This window comes from Lampris incognitus, chromosome 16 (genome assembly GCF_029633865.1).
Source record: "Lampris incognitus isolate fLamInc1 chromosome 16, fLamInc1.hap2, whole genome shotgun sequence".
NCBI classification, from domain to species: Eukaryota; Metazoa; Chordata; class Actinopteri; order Lampriformes; family Lampridae; genus Lampris; species Lampris incognitus.
The window spans coordinates 40759850-40775368 of record NC_079226.1 but is presented as its reverse complement, the minus strand read 5'-3'; the positions used below and the strand labels follow the sequence as shown (position 1 = coordinate 40775368).

Sequence of the window (15519 nt, the reverse complement as noted above, 5' to 3'; positions counted from 1 at the left end):
CCGATGATGACAATCCTGTCTCTGTCACTTGTGAGTCTTCTTATGGCTGTAAAGCCCAATCCACGATCCACAATGTCTGCCACAGACAGAACAGGTGAAACCACTGACGGGGGTGTAGGTGTGGTACTGGCTTCATGTCTCTTCAGACGTCTCCTGGTCCGTCGATCACCACGGTCCTTCTCGAGTTTTTGCCCCCCCTTGTTGACAGAGCTGCTGCCAGATGGAGCGTTGGGCGGCAGTGTCTTCCAGCTGGCTCAGGTTCAGGCCGCACTTTTTTATGATGGTCTTCAGCTGGTCTTTGTACCGTTTTTTCTGGCCCCTTGCCAAGCGGTGGCCAAGATGTAGCTGGCCATACAGCACTTTACACGGTAAGCGCTCCTTTGGCATCCTGATGACGTGACCGAGCCAGCGAAGTTGGTGCCGGGTGACGGTAGCCTCCATGCTGATGCAGTTGGTCTTGCGGAGTATTTCAGTACGGGGCACTCAGTCACGCCAGGTTATCCTCAGGATGCGTTGTAGGCATCTGATGTGGAAGGCCTCAAGCATCCTGAGGTGGTGGCTGTACAGGGTCCACGCCTCACAGCTGTAGAGGAGAGTTGTGATGACAACTGCCAAGTAGACAGATATTTTGGTGTGGAGGTTGAGGTCTTTGTTTTGAAAGACCCTTCTCCTAAGTCTGCCAAAAGAGGATGACGCTTGTTTAATCCGGTTTTGCATCTCCCTGTCGATGCTGCAGTCGTCAGAGGAAGCTGCCCAGGTATTTGAAGGATTCCACTCTTGCAAGTGGTTTGTCGGAGATGGTGAAGGTTGGTGAATGAGATGGAGTAGATGCCCACTGGCATACTACTTCAGTCTTTGCCACATTTATAGAGAGCCCCAGCCTACCATACGCCCTTGCAGCAGCTGCAAGGGTAGCTTGTAGTGCCTCGGATGTGTGGGTCACAACTGCACAGTCATCTGCGTACTGTAACTCGATGATGTGCTCAGATGTAATTTTTGTGACCGCTTGGAGGCTACGGATGTTAAATAGGTTTCCATCTAGTCTGAAGTCCACAGTAACCCCACTGTCCTTCCTGATTTCCTTATGGAGCAGCAATATCACACACAGGAGGAATATGTTGAAGAGAACTGGAGCAAGGATGCACCCCTGATGTACCCCGGTGCACACCCTGAAGGGCTCGGATTCCTGGCCTCCAATGGTCACACGTGCCATCATCCCCACATGAAATCTTTGAAGGATGTTGACAAACTTTCGTGGACAGACAAACTTCAGGAGGATGTTCCATAGGATGTCCCTGTTGACTGTGTCGAAAGCCTTTGACAGGTCGATGAAGGCTATGAAGAGGTTCTGATGTTGCTCCCTACACTTCTCCTGGAGTTGCCGTGCTGTGAACACCATGTCCACAGTACTCCCATTCCTCCTGAACCCACACTGTGACTCAGGCAACAGCTCCTCTGAGATGTGTTTTACCAGCCTGTGTAACATGAGTTTGGCCAGGACTTTTCCAGCAACAGCCAGTAGTGAAATGCCACAGCTGTTGTCACAGAGGGACTTGTCTCCTTTGCCTTTATATATGGAGATGATGTTAGCATCCCTCCACTGCTGAGGGACAGTTTCATTCTTCCATACGTGTGAGATGAACAGGAGAAGTGCACGGGTGCAGAGGTAGCCTCCCTGTTTAAAAATCTCTGCAGGGATACTGTCAGGACCAGGGGTTTTGTTATTTTTCAGCGACCTAACTGCAAAATGAACCTCTTCAAAGGTTGGTGGAAGGTCAAGGTCTTGGATGGTGGGGCGGACATGTAGTTCATCCAAGATCGAGGGATCTGTTGGGGAGGGCTGGTTCAAAAGAGTCTCAAAATGTTCGGCCCATCTTTTTGTGATGAGTTTCTGGTCCTTTATGAGGGTGGTACCATCGACTTCAGGGGGGAGACAGAGCAGTTTCTTCACCCAGGAACCTGGTTTGGCTGAGTGCAGCAATGTCAATATTGTAGCGGTTGAGTTCCGCTGCAATGAGTGCAGTCCTTCGCTGAGGTCTTTCGGCATTAACGTCCAGCAGAGTTCTTATGTTCCATGTTGCCAGTTTAAAGGGAATTATTTTCTTTTTTTTATTTCGACCGCAGAGTGGAATGTCCCGACAGGTGCGGTAGCCTATCCAGGATGTTTTGAGTGGGCAATGTTTAGGCCACCTTTTCTAGGCCCCTCCCCGGTTGGGGTGAGCAGTGTGGCTCCTAAATAGGTCTACTCAGACACACAGGGGTCTGCCGGGAGCAGCTGCCACTCAAACCCAGCTGCTGGCGACCATGAATATCCCCGTGCCGCTGGCGTGCAGGGGTCTGATTAGGAGCTTCCAGTGCCTTCATACCTGCTCCCGTCACCAGACACCCCATCGCCGACAGACTTTGATCCATATTCTGGTTGCTGGTCTCACCGAGGCAGAGCTGGATACCTGCTCAAAGAGATTATTTACAGTGCTGCTGGGGGTGCGCATGTCCCAGGAGCACTTCGTCACTGCGGGTGGGATCCGGTGGCAAGGGGGGCCCAAGACGACCAGCACTCTTCCACAGCTGCAGGAGGCTGCCGGAGCTCCAGTCTGTCAGAGGACCGCCTATCGTGCGCCGCCATGCACATTGCTTTTCTCTCAGGGTGTGCTCCCCTAGCCTTTGTCGTCCTACACTTACCCACAAGGCAGTGGGACAGTGGTTGGTCAATGCCAGGGCGTATCCACTTCACATGGACCTGCGCATTAGGGCTCTGGGGACCACTGTAGCTCCGAGATCCCCTACAGTTTAGCCAAGGACCACAAGGTACCCAGTTACCGTGTGTGGCCACGAGGAGGCACTGCAGGAGTCTTGGCGGTAGAGAGGCTATGTACTGGCAGGGGAGACTTACGCACTCGGCTCCTCTTTTCACCCCCACAAAGAGGGCTAGCCGGCGGCAGTAGCTGAGAGCAGAGAGTAGCAAGCAGAAGCAGCATGCAGCCTGCACTAACTACAAGCACTACTACCCCAGTATTACTGCACTGACGCATCACACACGCCCTGTGCCGCTGGCACACACACACACACACACACACACACACACACACACACACACACACACACAACTGTAGTTGGGTCACACACACACAAAACCGCACTATGTCACAAAATATGTATTCCAATACTCAGCGTATCGCAACGTGTTTAAAATCAAAATGCAGGGGCGTCTGGGTGGCGTAGCGGTCTATTCCGTTACCTGCCAACACGGGGATCGCCGGTTCGAATCCCCGAGTTATCTCCGGCTTGGTCGGGCTTCCCTACAGACACAATTGGCCGTTTCTGCGGGTGGGAAGCCGGATGTGGGTATGGGGTATGGGGTATGTGTCCTGGTCGCTGCACCAGCGCCCCCTCTGGTCGGTCGGGCCGCCTGTTGAGGGGGGAGGGGGAACTGGGGGGAATAGCGTGATCCTCCCACGTGCTACGCCCCCCTGGTGAAACTCCTCACTGTCAGGTGAAAAGAAGCGGCTGGTGACTCCACGTGTATGGGAGGAGGCATGTGGTAGTCTGCAGCCCTCCCGGATCAGCAGAGGGGGTGGAGCAGAGACCGGGACAGCTCGGGAGAGTGGGGTAATTAGCCAAGTGCAACTGGGGAGAAAAAGGGAGAAAAAGCCAAATCAAATGACTATTGTATGGTGAGTGTAGAGTGTCGTGGTAATATGGTGTGGTGGGGCTGTGGTGAGTCCCACCACAAGGGTGTAGTGTTGTAGTTGTTGCTTGGCAACATCCCTTTATCCAACTTCCTGTCGGACGACGCGATTGAGACCGCGCCAAATCTTGGTTGAGAGGGAGAGATGGAGAGAGCCAGGTGGGGAACACCACACACAAGCTGATGTGTGGTGAGCGTTGTGGTGCAAAATGGCTGCCGTGCACCACCCAGGTGGTGCTACACATTGGTGGTGGTTGAGGTGAGTTTCCCCCTTCAATGTGAAGCGCTTTGGCTGTCCAGATAAAGTGCTGTATAAATGTAATCCATCATTGCATCATGTTTGTGTGCTTGTGTGTGTGTGTGTGTGTGTGTGTGTGTGTGTGTGTGTGTGTGTGTGTGTGTGTTCAGGTTGTCGGGCTGTCTGGTCTCAGAGGAAGGTGTTTCTTCTCTGATCTCAGCTCTGAGCTCCAACCCGTCCCATCTGAGAGAGCTGGACCTGAGCTACAACCAGCCAGGAGACTCAGGAGGGAAGCTGCTCTCTGCTGGACTGGAGGATCCACACTGGAGACTGGACTCTCTCAGGTATGGACCGGCTGGATGACCCTCACTCATCATGTCTTCTACAAGGATGTCTCCTCCTACTCTGATGCTGGATCAGACTGGTTCTTCTGTAACAGAGGACAGGACTGATACTGGGTGGAGGTTTATTAGATGGAGGATGTGCTGGTGTGACTGTGTCTCTCCTCCACCCCCAGGCTGGACCATGCTGGAGGGTGCAGGTTGGAGCCGGGTCTGAGGAAGTGTAAGTTGTGTTTAGTTTTTCATGAGAACAAAGCAGATCACATTCAGATGTTTAGATGGAGAGTGGGTCCACACAACAGTGTGGGACATCCATTCATTCACACCCTGCTGGGGAGGAAGATGAAGGTTGACATGATGGGTCTTCATCACACTGCTGAGAGACGAACAGTCATTAGGTCTCATTATCAAGGAACTTCAACACTAATGTGTGTGTGGTTCCTTCATGCTGAGGTTTCTACATGAAAAGTGGATTTATCACCTTCTTCACACATCTGACAGAAATGTATGAAGACCTGAGACCACACCTAAGATGTGTGGAGCCTCCACAGCGCCACCTTTATGCAGGAACCTTCACTTTTATTCATGAAATAGTCTTATTTGAACAGACTCTGTCCTCTAATATGGACATATGAAGACAGATGAACAAAAGACTTGAGAAAACATGTTAGCAAACAATACTGAAGTGAGATAAAATGTTTAGAATGATTCACAGACGACTGGAAACACTTCCTGTGATTGTTTCCTGTGTAATATTCATTTAATTACTGAAAAAGAAGATTTAAAGGGACACAATACTGTAAAGTCCCCGTGTTAAATGGGCCCACCTTGTGTTGTAGAGGATTTGACAAGAGCGTCTTTTGAGGGACAGGACGCATTTTTGATTTTTTTCCCCTGAGAATGACGAGAGACTTTTGAGTTGATTCTGATTCACCAGAGCCCCGCTGTTAAAGTCTATTAAGACTCTATTGAGTCTCTATTAAGACTAATATTACTATTCTGTTAGGGCTAATATTCATTCATTCATCCATCATCAGCCACTTCTCCGGGGTCGGGTCGCGGTGGTGGCAGCTAGCTAAGTAGGGCACTCCAGACGTCCCTTTACCCAGCAACGCTCTCCAGCTCCTTATGGGAGATCCCAAGGCGTTCCTAGGCCAGATTGGACATGTAGTCCCTGCGGCACACAAGAGTAGGATGGAAACTTCATATGTCAGAACATTTGATAAATACTGTCAGGGCTACCAGGTGTAGGACCCAAAAGCAGAACGAGAGACAGGATGGGGGGAAAAGCCAAAGAGGAACGTTTATTATATGCCGGTTTAGGCAGGGACAAGGCTGTCGGACAGGCGGTGGGCTTAGCGGGGGCGTGGTTCTTGTACCAGCGGTGGGCTTGGCAGGGTCATGGTACTCGTACAGGCATGGTGCAGGTAATGGCAGGGAGGTCAAAAGGCAGTGGGCTTGGCAGGGTCGTGGTACTCGTACAGGCAATGGCAGGGAGGTCAAAAGGCAGTGGGCTTGGCAGTCTCGTGGTTCTCGTACAGGCGGTGATCTTGTAAGGGTCACGGTACTTGTACAGGCGTGGGCCAGGCAATGGCAGGGAGGTCAAAACACTTGAAGTGGTGCGACGATCTGGCATCGTCTGGAGAGCAGAGCATCTTCTTATGCTGGCCGAGACGGGTTGATCGGCCTGATTGGAGATGCAGGTCAGGTGTGAGATTCAGGTGAGATCGATGAACCAGATGAGCTAGGTAAGGCAGTGGGAGAGGCCTGATGAGGGAGGGGCTGACGAGGCAGGGACGTGACAAGACCCCCCCCCCACACACACACACACACACACACACTAGGAACAGGCAGGGGTCGTAGGAGATCAGAGGCGGGTAGGTGAGAAGACTTGCTTCGAGCGCACACCATGCAGGCCTGGACGTAGTCGTGGGTGTTTGAAGAGAAGGTGGGCCACCAGAACCGGCGCTTAAACAGGGTACAGTTGTTTCCAGGGTGACAGGCGAACTGAGAGGTGTAAGCCCACTGGAGAACCTGGGTACGGACCTGGTCAGGCACAAAGAGACGGTTAGAAGGACCGTTACCTGGGTTGGGCTGAGTCCTCTGGGCGTCCCTCACCAATCCAACCTCCCAAGGTGAGCGTGCCCACCTTGCATGCAGAAGGGAGCATTGGCGCCGGTTCGGCTGTGTCCTGTTCCGGCGGGGCGGACTGAGCTTGCAGGCGGTGGGACGGCCGCGGGGCAACCATACTTCGGAGGTGGCGGCGGGCTGGCCGCGGGGGAGACAGACCTCGGACGCGGTGTGGCAGCCGCGGGGGATTCAGATCTCGGAGGTGGTGTGGCAGCTGCGGGAAAAACGAATGGGGCCAGGGATTCCAGGCAGGCGGCATGACGGCTGGGACCAATCGGGAGCTGACTAGGACGCAGGGCCTCTCCGGTGGACGGGCAGAAGGACAACGCCGACAGCACCGCTGTGGCGAGAGGGCCGCTGGGGTTGGGGATGCTAGGTTCTCACCTGGGCTGTACAGGGACATGACTAGGTTCTAGGGCTTGGACTGGGGCCTGGGCCGGGTTTTGCTGTAGTAGCGGGTTTAGTTGAGCCATGAAACTGCATGAATTGCTGGGTTAGGCCCTGTAGGGTTTAGGCAGGCACAAGGCTCTCGTACAGGTGGTGGGCATGGCAGGGTCGTGGTTCCCGCACTGGCGGTGGTCTTGGCAGGGTCGTGGTAAGTGTACAGGTGTGGTCCAGGCAATGGCAGGGAGGTCAAAACACTTGTAGTGGTAGGACGATCTGGCATCGTCTGGAGAGCCGAGCGGCTTCTTATCCTGGCCGAGATGGGTTGATCAGCCTGATTGGAGATGCAGGTCAGGTGTGAGCTCTGGAGAGCTCCAGGTGAAGTCGATGAACCAGATGAGCTAGGTAAGGCAGTGGGAGCGGCCTGACGAGGGAGGGGCTGTCCAGGCAGGGATGTGACAAATAAATCCATCCATCCACCCATCCATTATCCGATCCGCTTATCCTGCTCTCAGTGTCGCGGGACTCTGGAGCCTATCCCAGCAGCCATTGGGTTGCAGGCGGGGAAACATCCTGGACAGGCCGCCAGGTCATCACAAGGCTGTTGGTGCTGTTTTTTTAATTACTTTTGCAAATATTGAGGTTAGAGTAAGTCCTATATTGTCCTTTTAGGAACTCAAGTACACTTGAGACAATCTGGTCTCTGAAGACAACAAGAGAAGATGTTCTGCACCACTTCCAGTCACAACCAGTACATTGTACTGACTGTACACAATGTTTTTATGACCAGTCTGGGTATTTGTCAGAGAAGATATTTTAATCTACACTCTCGCTAAACACATTATTTATTATGATTCATATTATTTATTATGATTCACATTATTTATTATAATTCACATTATTTATTATAATTCATATAATTTATTATGATTCACATTATTTGTTATAATTCATATAATTTATTATATTTCACTTTTATTATAATTCACATTATTTATTATGATTCATATTATTTATTATAATTCACATTATTAATTATGATTCATATTATTTATTATAATTCTCATCATTTATTATGATTCACATTATTTATTATAATTCACATTATAATTCATATTATTTATTATAATTCACATTATTATGATTCACATTATTTTTTATAATTCACATTATTATAATTCATGTTATTTATTATAATTCACATTACTTATTATAATTCACATTATTTATTATGATTCACATTATTTAGTATTATGGCGGCACGGTGGTGCAGTGGTTAGCGCGGTTGCCTCACAGCAAGAAGGTCCTGGGTTCAAGCCCCGCGGTAGTCCAACCTTGGTGGTGGTCCTGGGTCGTCCTGTGTGGAGTTTGCATGTTGTCTGTGTGGGTTTCCTCCAGGGGCTCCGGTTTCCTCCCACAGTCCTAAGACATGTAGGTCAGGTGACTTGGCCGTACTAAGCTGTCCCTAGGAACTAATGGGGGTGTGTGTGTGTGTGTGTGTGTGTGTGTGTGTGTGTGTCTCTCAGCCCTGTGATGGCCTGGCGGCCTGTCCAGGGTGTCTCCCTGCCTGCTGCCCATTGGCTGCTGGGATAGTCTCCAGAGTCCCGCGAACCTGAGAGCAGGATAAGCGGTCAAGATAATGGATGGATGATTTATTATATTTCACATTATTTATTATATTTCACATTATTTATTATGATTATTATTTATTCTGATTATTATTATTATTATTATGATTCACATTATTTATTATGTTTATTATTTATTATGAGTGACATTATTTATTATGATGCGTGTACACACAGAAACACTCAGCAGGAATACAATAACAAAGAGTGCTTTGATTATTTGTGTAAACAGTTAAAATAATGTGTTAATGTCAAACTGTTCAGTTAAAATAGACATGTCCAGTTGTCTTATAGAGCTCTTATCACGTGACGTAGAAGCTGCGTTTTAAACAAGATGCACGTGCAGAACATGTGGCAAAACAAACACAGTACACGAGGACACCTACACATTCATGAACATATTGATAGATGAGCTCCAACCTGTGACTAAATCAACACAAAACAAACAGAAGAGGAATATTAGATCAACACCCGTTGCTGTATTGTGTCTTGTTGTCTCCATCAGATGCCTGTGAACTCACACTGGACCCAAACACAGCACACAGACGCCTCCTTCTGTGTGAGGACAACAGAAAGGTGACATGGGTGAAGGAGGAGCAGTCGTATCCTGATCATCCAGACAGATTTGACTCCTGGACACAGGTTCTATGTAGAGAAAGTCTGACTGACCGCTGTTACATGGAGGTACAGTGGGAAGGACTTGTTCATATAGGAGTGACTTACAGAGGAATCACAAGGAGAGGAAGAGGTAAAGACTGTTTTCTTGGATTTAATGAAAAGTCCTGGAGTCTGATGTGTACTAGTGATAGATACACTGCCTGTCATAATAATAGAGACACAAAGATAAGTATCTCCCCCTCCTCCTCTGACAGAGTAGGAGTGTATCTGGACTGGTCTGCTGGAACTCTGTCCTTCTACAGAGTCTCTTCTGACACCCTGACACACCTCCACACCTTCACCTCCACATTCACTGAACCTCTCCATGTTGGGTTTAGGGTGTGGTCACTTGGCTCCTCAGTGTGTGTGTGTTAGATGGAGGAGGTAGAGACGCCTCCTGTGTCCTGGAGGAACACTCACACTCCTGCCCACACACACCTGCTGACATGATAGATCACTCTGTACACACACACACACACACACACACACAGGTGTAGTTGGGTCCGAGGTGTTTGTGTTATGTACCCAAACTAACACACATATCCAAACTAACACACATACCCAAACTAACACACACACATCCAAACTAACACACACATCCAAACTAACACACATACCCAAACTAACACACACATCCAAACTAACACACATACCCAAACTAACACACATATCCAAACTAACACACATATCCAAACTAACACACACATCCAAACTACCACACATACCCAAACTAACACACATATCCAAACTAACACACATACCCAAACTAACACACATACCCAAACTAACACACACATCCAAACTACCACACATACTCAAACTAACACACATACCCAAACTAACACACATATCCAAACTAACACACATACCCAAACTAACACACATACCCAAACTAACACACACATCCAAACTACCACACATACTCAAACTAACACACATACCCAAACTAACACACACATCCAAACTACCACACATACTCAAACTAACACACATACCCAAACTAACACACATATCCAAACTAACACACATATCCACACTAACATACATACCCAAACCAACACACACATCCAAATTAACACACATACCCAAACTAACACACATACCCAAACTAACACACTGTCCTTTGCAATACACACTGAAAATGCATAGATTCAACTTCCAGTAGCAAAGTAAGCAGGAATTGCCAAAGGGTTGAGCTTTGAATACTTTGAGGGATTAAATCATGCTTTACGTTATGATCTTTTAAGATTTTTGATACCTTCTCCACACAATTTCTTTATTAATTTTACGGTGAATCATGTTCTTTTTTTATCACTTTAGTTTTTATTGATGTTTTTAGGTCAATCATCCGTATTCAGAAGTAAACATTGAATTATCTACATTTACTTGCACACAAGCCCAACAGGGCAACTCAAAACAAACAAACAAAAAAACACACAAAAAAATGAACTACATGAGCTTCCTGTGTTTCGTCTAACTTTCCAGTCTTAAGTGTTGTCATGAATTATGTTGTCGCGTGTTTGCTCCTTAAACCATGTCCATTTCTTCCACTGGTCTTCCATCCGAGGTACTGTAAGTCTCAATCGATGAGTCAGTTTTTCCATTGTATGAATGTCCTCCACTATTTCCATCCATTGTCCTTGTGTGGGGGCGTCCACCTGGCACCATTTTCTTGTGATTGCCTTCTTAGCCGCAATCAGCAGTATCTTAACCAAACATCTATCACTTGGCCCTATATCGTCGTTTTTAAAATTACAGAAACAGAGGGTCATATAGCTCTTAGGGAAGTCATATCCCAGTACCTTTTGTATTGCATCATGTACCATCTCCCAAAACATCGCTATCTTATTACATTTCCAAAATATATGCGAGTGGTCTACATCCTCTGTTCCACATTTCCTCCAGCATGACAGTTTGGTGCTGGAGTATCTATTTTTGATTTTTGGTGTAATAAAAAAACGTATCAGATTTTTCCAGGAGAATTCCCTCCATATCCCCGAACTAGTGGAGGATTGATGAACTTTCCACATATTCTGCCAGTCCTCCTCTGTAATTTCTGTGTCAAATTCTAATTCCCATTTTTCTTTTATATACTATGTAGTTGAGTGTTTATTAGTTGTGAGAGCTTGATATAGTACAGATATAGTCCTAGATTTTCTCCCTTTATATGCGTTAATTATAATTTGAATCACACTGTTCACCTCCATGGAGGGTCCTCTCCTGATACGTTTGTTGTAATAATCCCTTAATTGTAAATATCTAAAGAAGTCATGATTCTCCAAATCAAACTTGACTTTCATACCCTGAAAACTCTCCATCTCCCCTTTTTCCTCTAGAGTGCACCATGCTGTGATTCCCCAGTTAACCCACAATTTGAAAACTGTATCATGCCTCGCTGGAGTAAAGTCTCTATCATATGCTACCCATCTCAATAACTGTATCTCATCTTGTAATTTGTTGATTTTAATCAATTTAAACCATAACCCCAGTGTAAATAATGTGACTGAATCCATGTGGGTTTTTGTTTTCTTGTATACTTCTTTATCTCCTAAAATATTCTGAATAGGGTACCCACCATATTCCCTTTCCATGACTTTCCACTTTGCCATGTAATCTTGCCTACGCCAGTCAACAGCATATCTCAGCTGGGCAGCTTTGAAATATTCTTTTAGATTTGGTAAACCCATACCTCCCTTTTCCTTTGAGAGTTGGAGAGTTTCATACCTTACTCTGGGCTTCTTCCCTCCCCAAATAAATTTAGATATTGTCCTATCCCACCTATCAAATTGAGCTTGAGTCACCTCTAAAGGCAACGATTGGAATAGGTAAAGAAGCCTTGGTAGAATATTAATTCTAACTGTCTCAATTCTTGAGCTGAAGTCAAGTGGCAGAGTGGACCATCTATCAGTATCCTTTTGCATCACATCGTTGATCTTGCCGTAATTTGCTTTATGTAATTTAGACAATTCCTTGGTAATGTAAATTCCCAAATATTTGCTTTTGTTTAGATTCCAATTAAAGTCAAAATTTCCCTTGAATTCTGTGGTTGGAGTATAATTGAGAACTAGCACCTGTGTTTTTGAGATGTTAATTTTATATCCAGATAAATGACCATATAGTTCTAGTAGCTTCATTAGTTGAGGGAGTGATGTATGTGGTTGCTCAAGATAGGCTATGACATCATCAGCAAATAGCCCCACCTTGTGGACAGTGCCATTCACTGTCACTCCATTAATTCCTTCATTTTGGCGAATGGCCTCCGCTAAAGGCTCAATGAATAACGCAAACAGTGTGGGAGACAAACAGCATCCTTGTCTTGTCGACCTCTGCAAAATGAACTTGTTCGTTAAACTCCCGTTTATTTTAATCCGAGCATTAGGTTGTTGATATAATGTTTTAATGCACTGTATTGACTTATTGCTGAACCCTAGTCGTTCCAATACTGCATACAAAAAATTCCAAGACACCCGATCGAATGCTTTTTCTGCATCTAAACTTACTAATAGTGTAGCTTGTTTTCTCTTACTCGCTTGATCAACAATATGCAAGGTCCTTCTGGTATTATCATGCGTTTGTCTTCCTCTCATGAATCCTGTTTGATCTTCATCTATCAAATCACCTATGAATGAGTTTAACCTTTTGGAGATAATTGTCATATATATTTTATAATCTACATTTAATAATGAAATAGGTCTGTAGTTCCCACAATATTCTTTATCCTTTCCCGGTTTTGGAATGGCTGTGATTATTGCCTCTGACCATGATGGTGGTATCTTATTATTGTGAAGTGTCCAATTGAAGGATCTCAGAAGTAACGGTGCAAGCTCTTCCCTAAACACTTTGTACCATTCTGCAGGGTATCCATCGCTGCCCGAGCTTCTATTGTTTTTCAAAGAATTTATTGCATCTATCACCTCTTCCATCTTGATGTCAGCTGTTAATTTGTCATTTTGGAGCCGTCCAATTGAGGGTAAATCTAATGAATTCAAAAAGGTATTAATTTCCGCTTCGGGTGCAGGTGTGGGTTGTGAATATAGCTCTTTATAATATCCCAAAAATATGTCCTCTATGCTTTCTGGTATATTCGTTAACTCATTTGAATGGGGGTCTCTGATCTTATGTATATGGCCAACTGCTTGCTGTTTGCGAATACGTTTTGCCAACAGTTTAGTTGCGCGCGGGCCTGTTTCATAATATCTTTGTTTGAGAAACAAGCTTTTTTTCTCAACTTCATCTAACAGCTCTTTAGTAATGTCTGACTTAGCCGATTTGATTTGCTCCAACACCACGGGGTTTCCCGCAGTCTGGTATTCCCTCTCCATTTCTCTTAACCTGTCCGTATTCTTTCTGGATATAATTGATCTTGCCTTTTTGATCAATGCTGAATGCGCTATTAACTTTCCCCTGATGACCGCCTTCATGGCATCCCAAAATATTGTTGGGTCTACTTCCCCGTTGCTGTTTTCTTCTAGACATGTCCGAATATCCGTCTTTAACATAATCTTACTCTGCTCACTATTCAGTAGACCCACATTAAACCTCCAAACCGTATTTCGCTTTCTACAATTCAAATTCATTTCTAAATATACTGGATTGTGATCTGAGATATCCGCCCCTCAAATCCCACACTCCTTTACTCTGTAAATATCGTCTTTGCTCATAAGGAAATAGTCCATCCTTGAATGAACTTTATGTACAGCTGAGTAATGTGTATAGTCTTTTTCCTGAGGGTGTAATTGTCTCCACACATCATCCATCCCCATCTCTTCCAGTGATATATTTACAAATCGAGTGACCTGTGATTGAGTCCTTTTGAGACTGGTCGTATCCATTTTGTGATTCAAAACGACATTCAAATCTCCCCCACAAATTAAGACCCCCCCCTCTGACTCGTTTGCTATCTCATCAAACAAAGATTTAAAAAAACTTTTATCACTTTCAGGAGGGGCGTATATATTTACCAGTGTCACTGGTTTGTTCTCTAACCTCCCCTTCACTATAATATATCTCCCCTCCTTGTCTCCCATCTCCCTATCATAATCGAATTGGGTTTTGTTTGATATTAAAATTGCAACACCTCTCCTGCGCCCTTCCTTGTAGGAGCTATAATATGAATGTCTGTACCCATATTTCTTAAGTTTCCCATGCTCTATCTGTGTTAAATGGGTCTCTTGGAGGAATATGATTTGTACATCCTCCTTTTTTAGCTTAATCATAACCTTTTCCCTCTTCTTTAACATATTTAGACCATTAACATTCAGCGACATTATTTTAGTAGTGTGAACCATCTAGACATCTTGATACTCTTTTTCCATATATTCCCACAGAGCTCCAGACAAAAAAACTACAAATATAAAACACATTAATCAACAACAAAAATAACTTCCAACTAAAGGGGCCTAACCACCCCGAGTCCCCGTTGGTAGGTGAAGGGGAAATCCTTTTCAGAAAGGGCCCCACTCTAGACTTGACATTTTGCCCATCACATGGGATAGGCCTTACAGCCTTGTCTAGGCATGTCCAACGTTCGGCAACCATATAGCCTACCTCTCTCCGTGGCATGTGATGAAAAAGCCTTTTGTAATGGAGCTCAACTCAGTCAGAACGATACCAATCCTACTTTCTCCGATAGGCCCGGAGCTTCTCTTTCGCTCGCTGTGCAGCTTCACGTCCTCCTTTCGCGCCTTGGACTCGTTGCCACCCTGCTCGCGTCCCAGTCGCCTCCACCTGCTCTGTGGCCGTGGTTGCCGTGTCATCGTCTGGTATCTCGATGTCGCAGCCTCTCGTCTTCATGTCCATCGCAGCTTCCCTGGCATTGTCGTATGTCTTCGTTCCGTTGTTCCAGTGGATCCTTATTTTGGCGAGGGGTGTCTGGAAACGAATTCCTTTACCCTTGAGCACTTTCTTAATGCCCAAATATGATTTTCTTTTCCGGACCACTTCAGCTGCGTCATCTTGATCAAAGTAAATACGTTTGTCCCCTATCTCTATCTTATTCTTTTTCCATGCTTTCTTGAGAATCATTTCTTTTATATCAAACTGTTGAAAGTTCACCACTATTGACCTGGGGGGAGCTGTCGGAGGGGGTTTTTGAGCGAGGGCTCTGTGAGCTCTTTGTATCTGGAGATTGGTCCCTTCTTCTAAGTCAAGTTGAGTATTCAAGAGTTGTTCCACGTACTGGGTAATGGAGCCTCCCTCCGTCTCCTCTGGCACACCAAAGATTCGAATATTGTTCCTCCTTGACCTCCCTTCCAGGTCCATTATTTTTTCTTGCATCTGGCGCGTTTGGGTCGACATGTCCATCAGCAGTTCTGTCGAGTCCGCCTGCCATTCCTCTAGCTCGGCTATGCGCTTCTGGGCTTCACTCATGTGCGCTTTCTGCGCCTGTATTTCGCCGTTGCTCTCTGCAAACTTCTGTGTGTCATTTCTTCTCGGAAGCAAGCAATCTCTTCC

At 46.1% G+C, this 15519-nt stretch overlaps 1 protein-coding gene across 1 annotated transcript in view; it reads left to right on the top strand.

Annotated features, from left to right (window-relative positions):
* The window catches only part of LOC130125950 (protein NLRC3-like), a 47228-nt gene extending 35124 nt beyond the window's left edge, over positions 1-12104 (top strand). Inside the window, 3 exon segments of the mRNA XM_056295325.1 lie at positions 4097-4270; positions 4444-4490; positions 8915-12104. Of these exon segments, the coding sequence (XP_056151300.1) occupies positions 4097-4270; positions 4444-4490; positions 8915-9516 (823 nt within the window). The 3' untranslated portion in view covers positions 9517-12104.
* The last annotated feature ends 3415 nt before the right edge of the window (positions 12105-15519 follow it).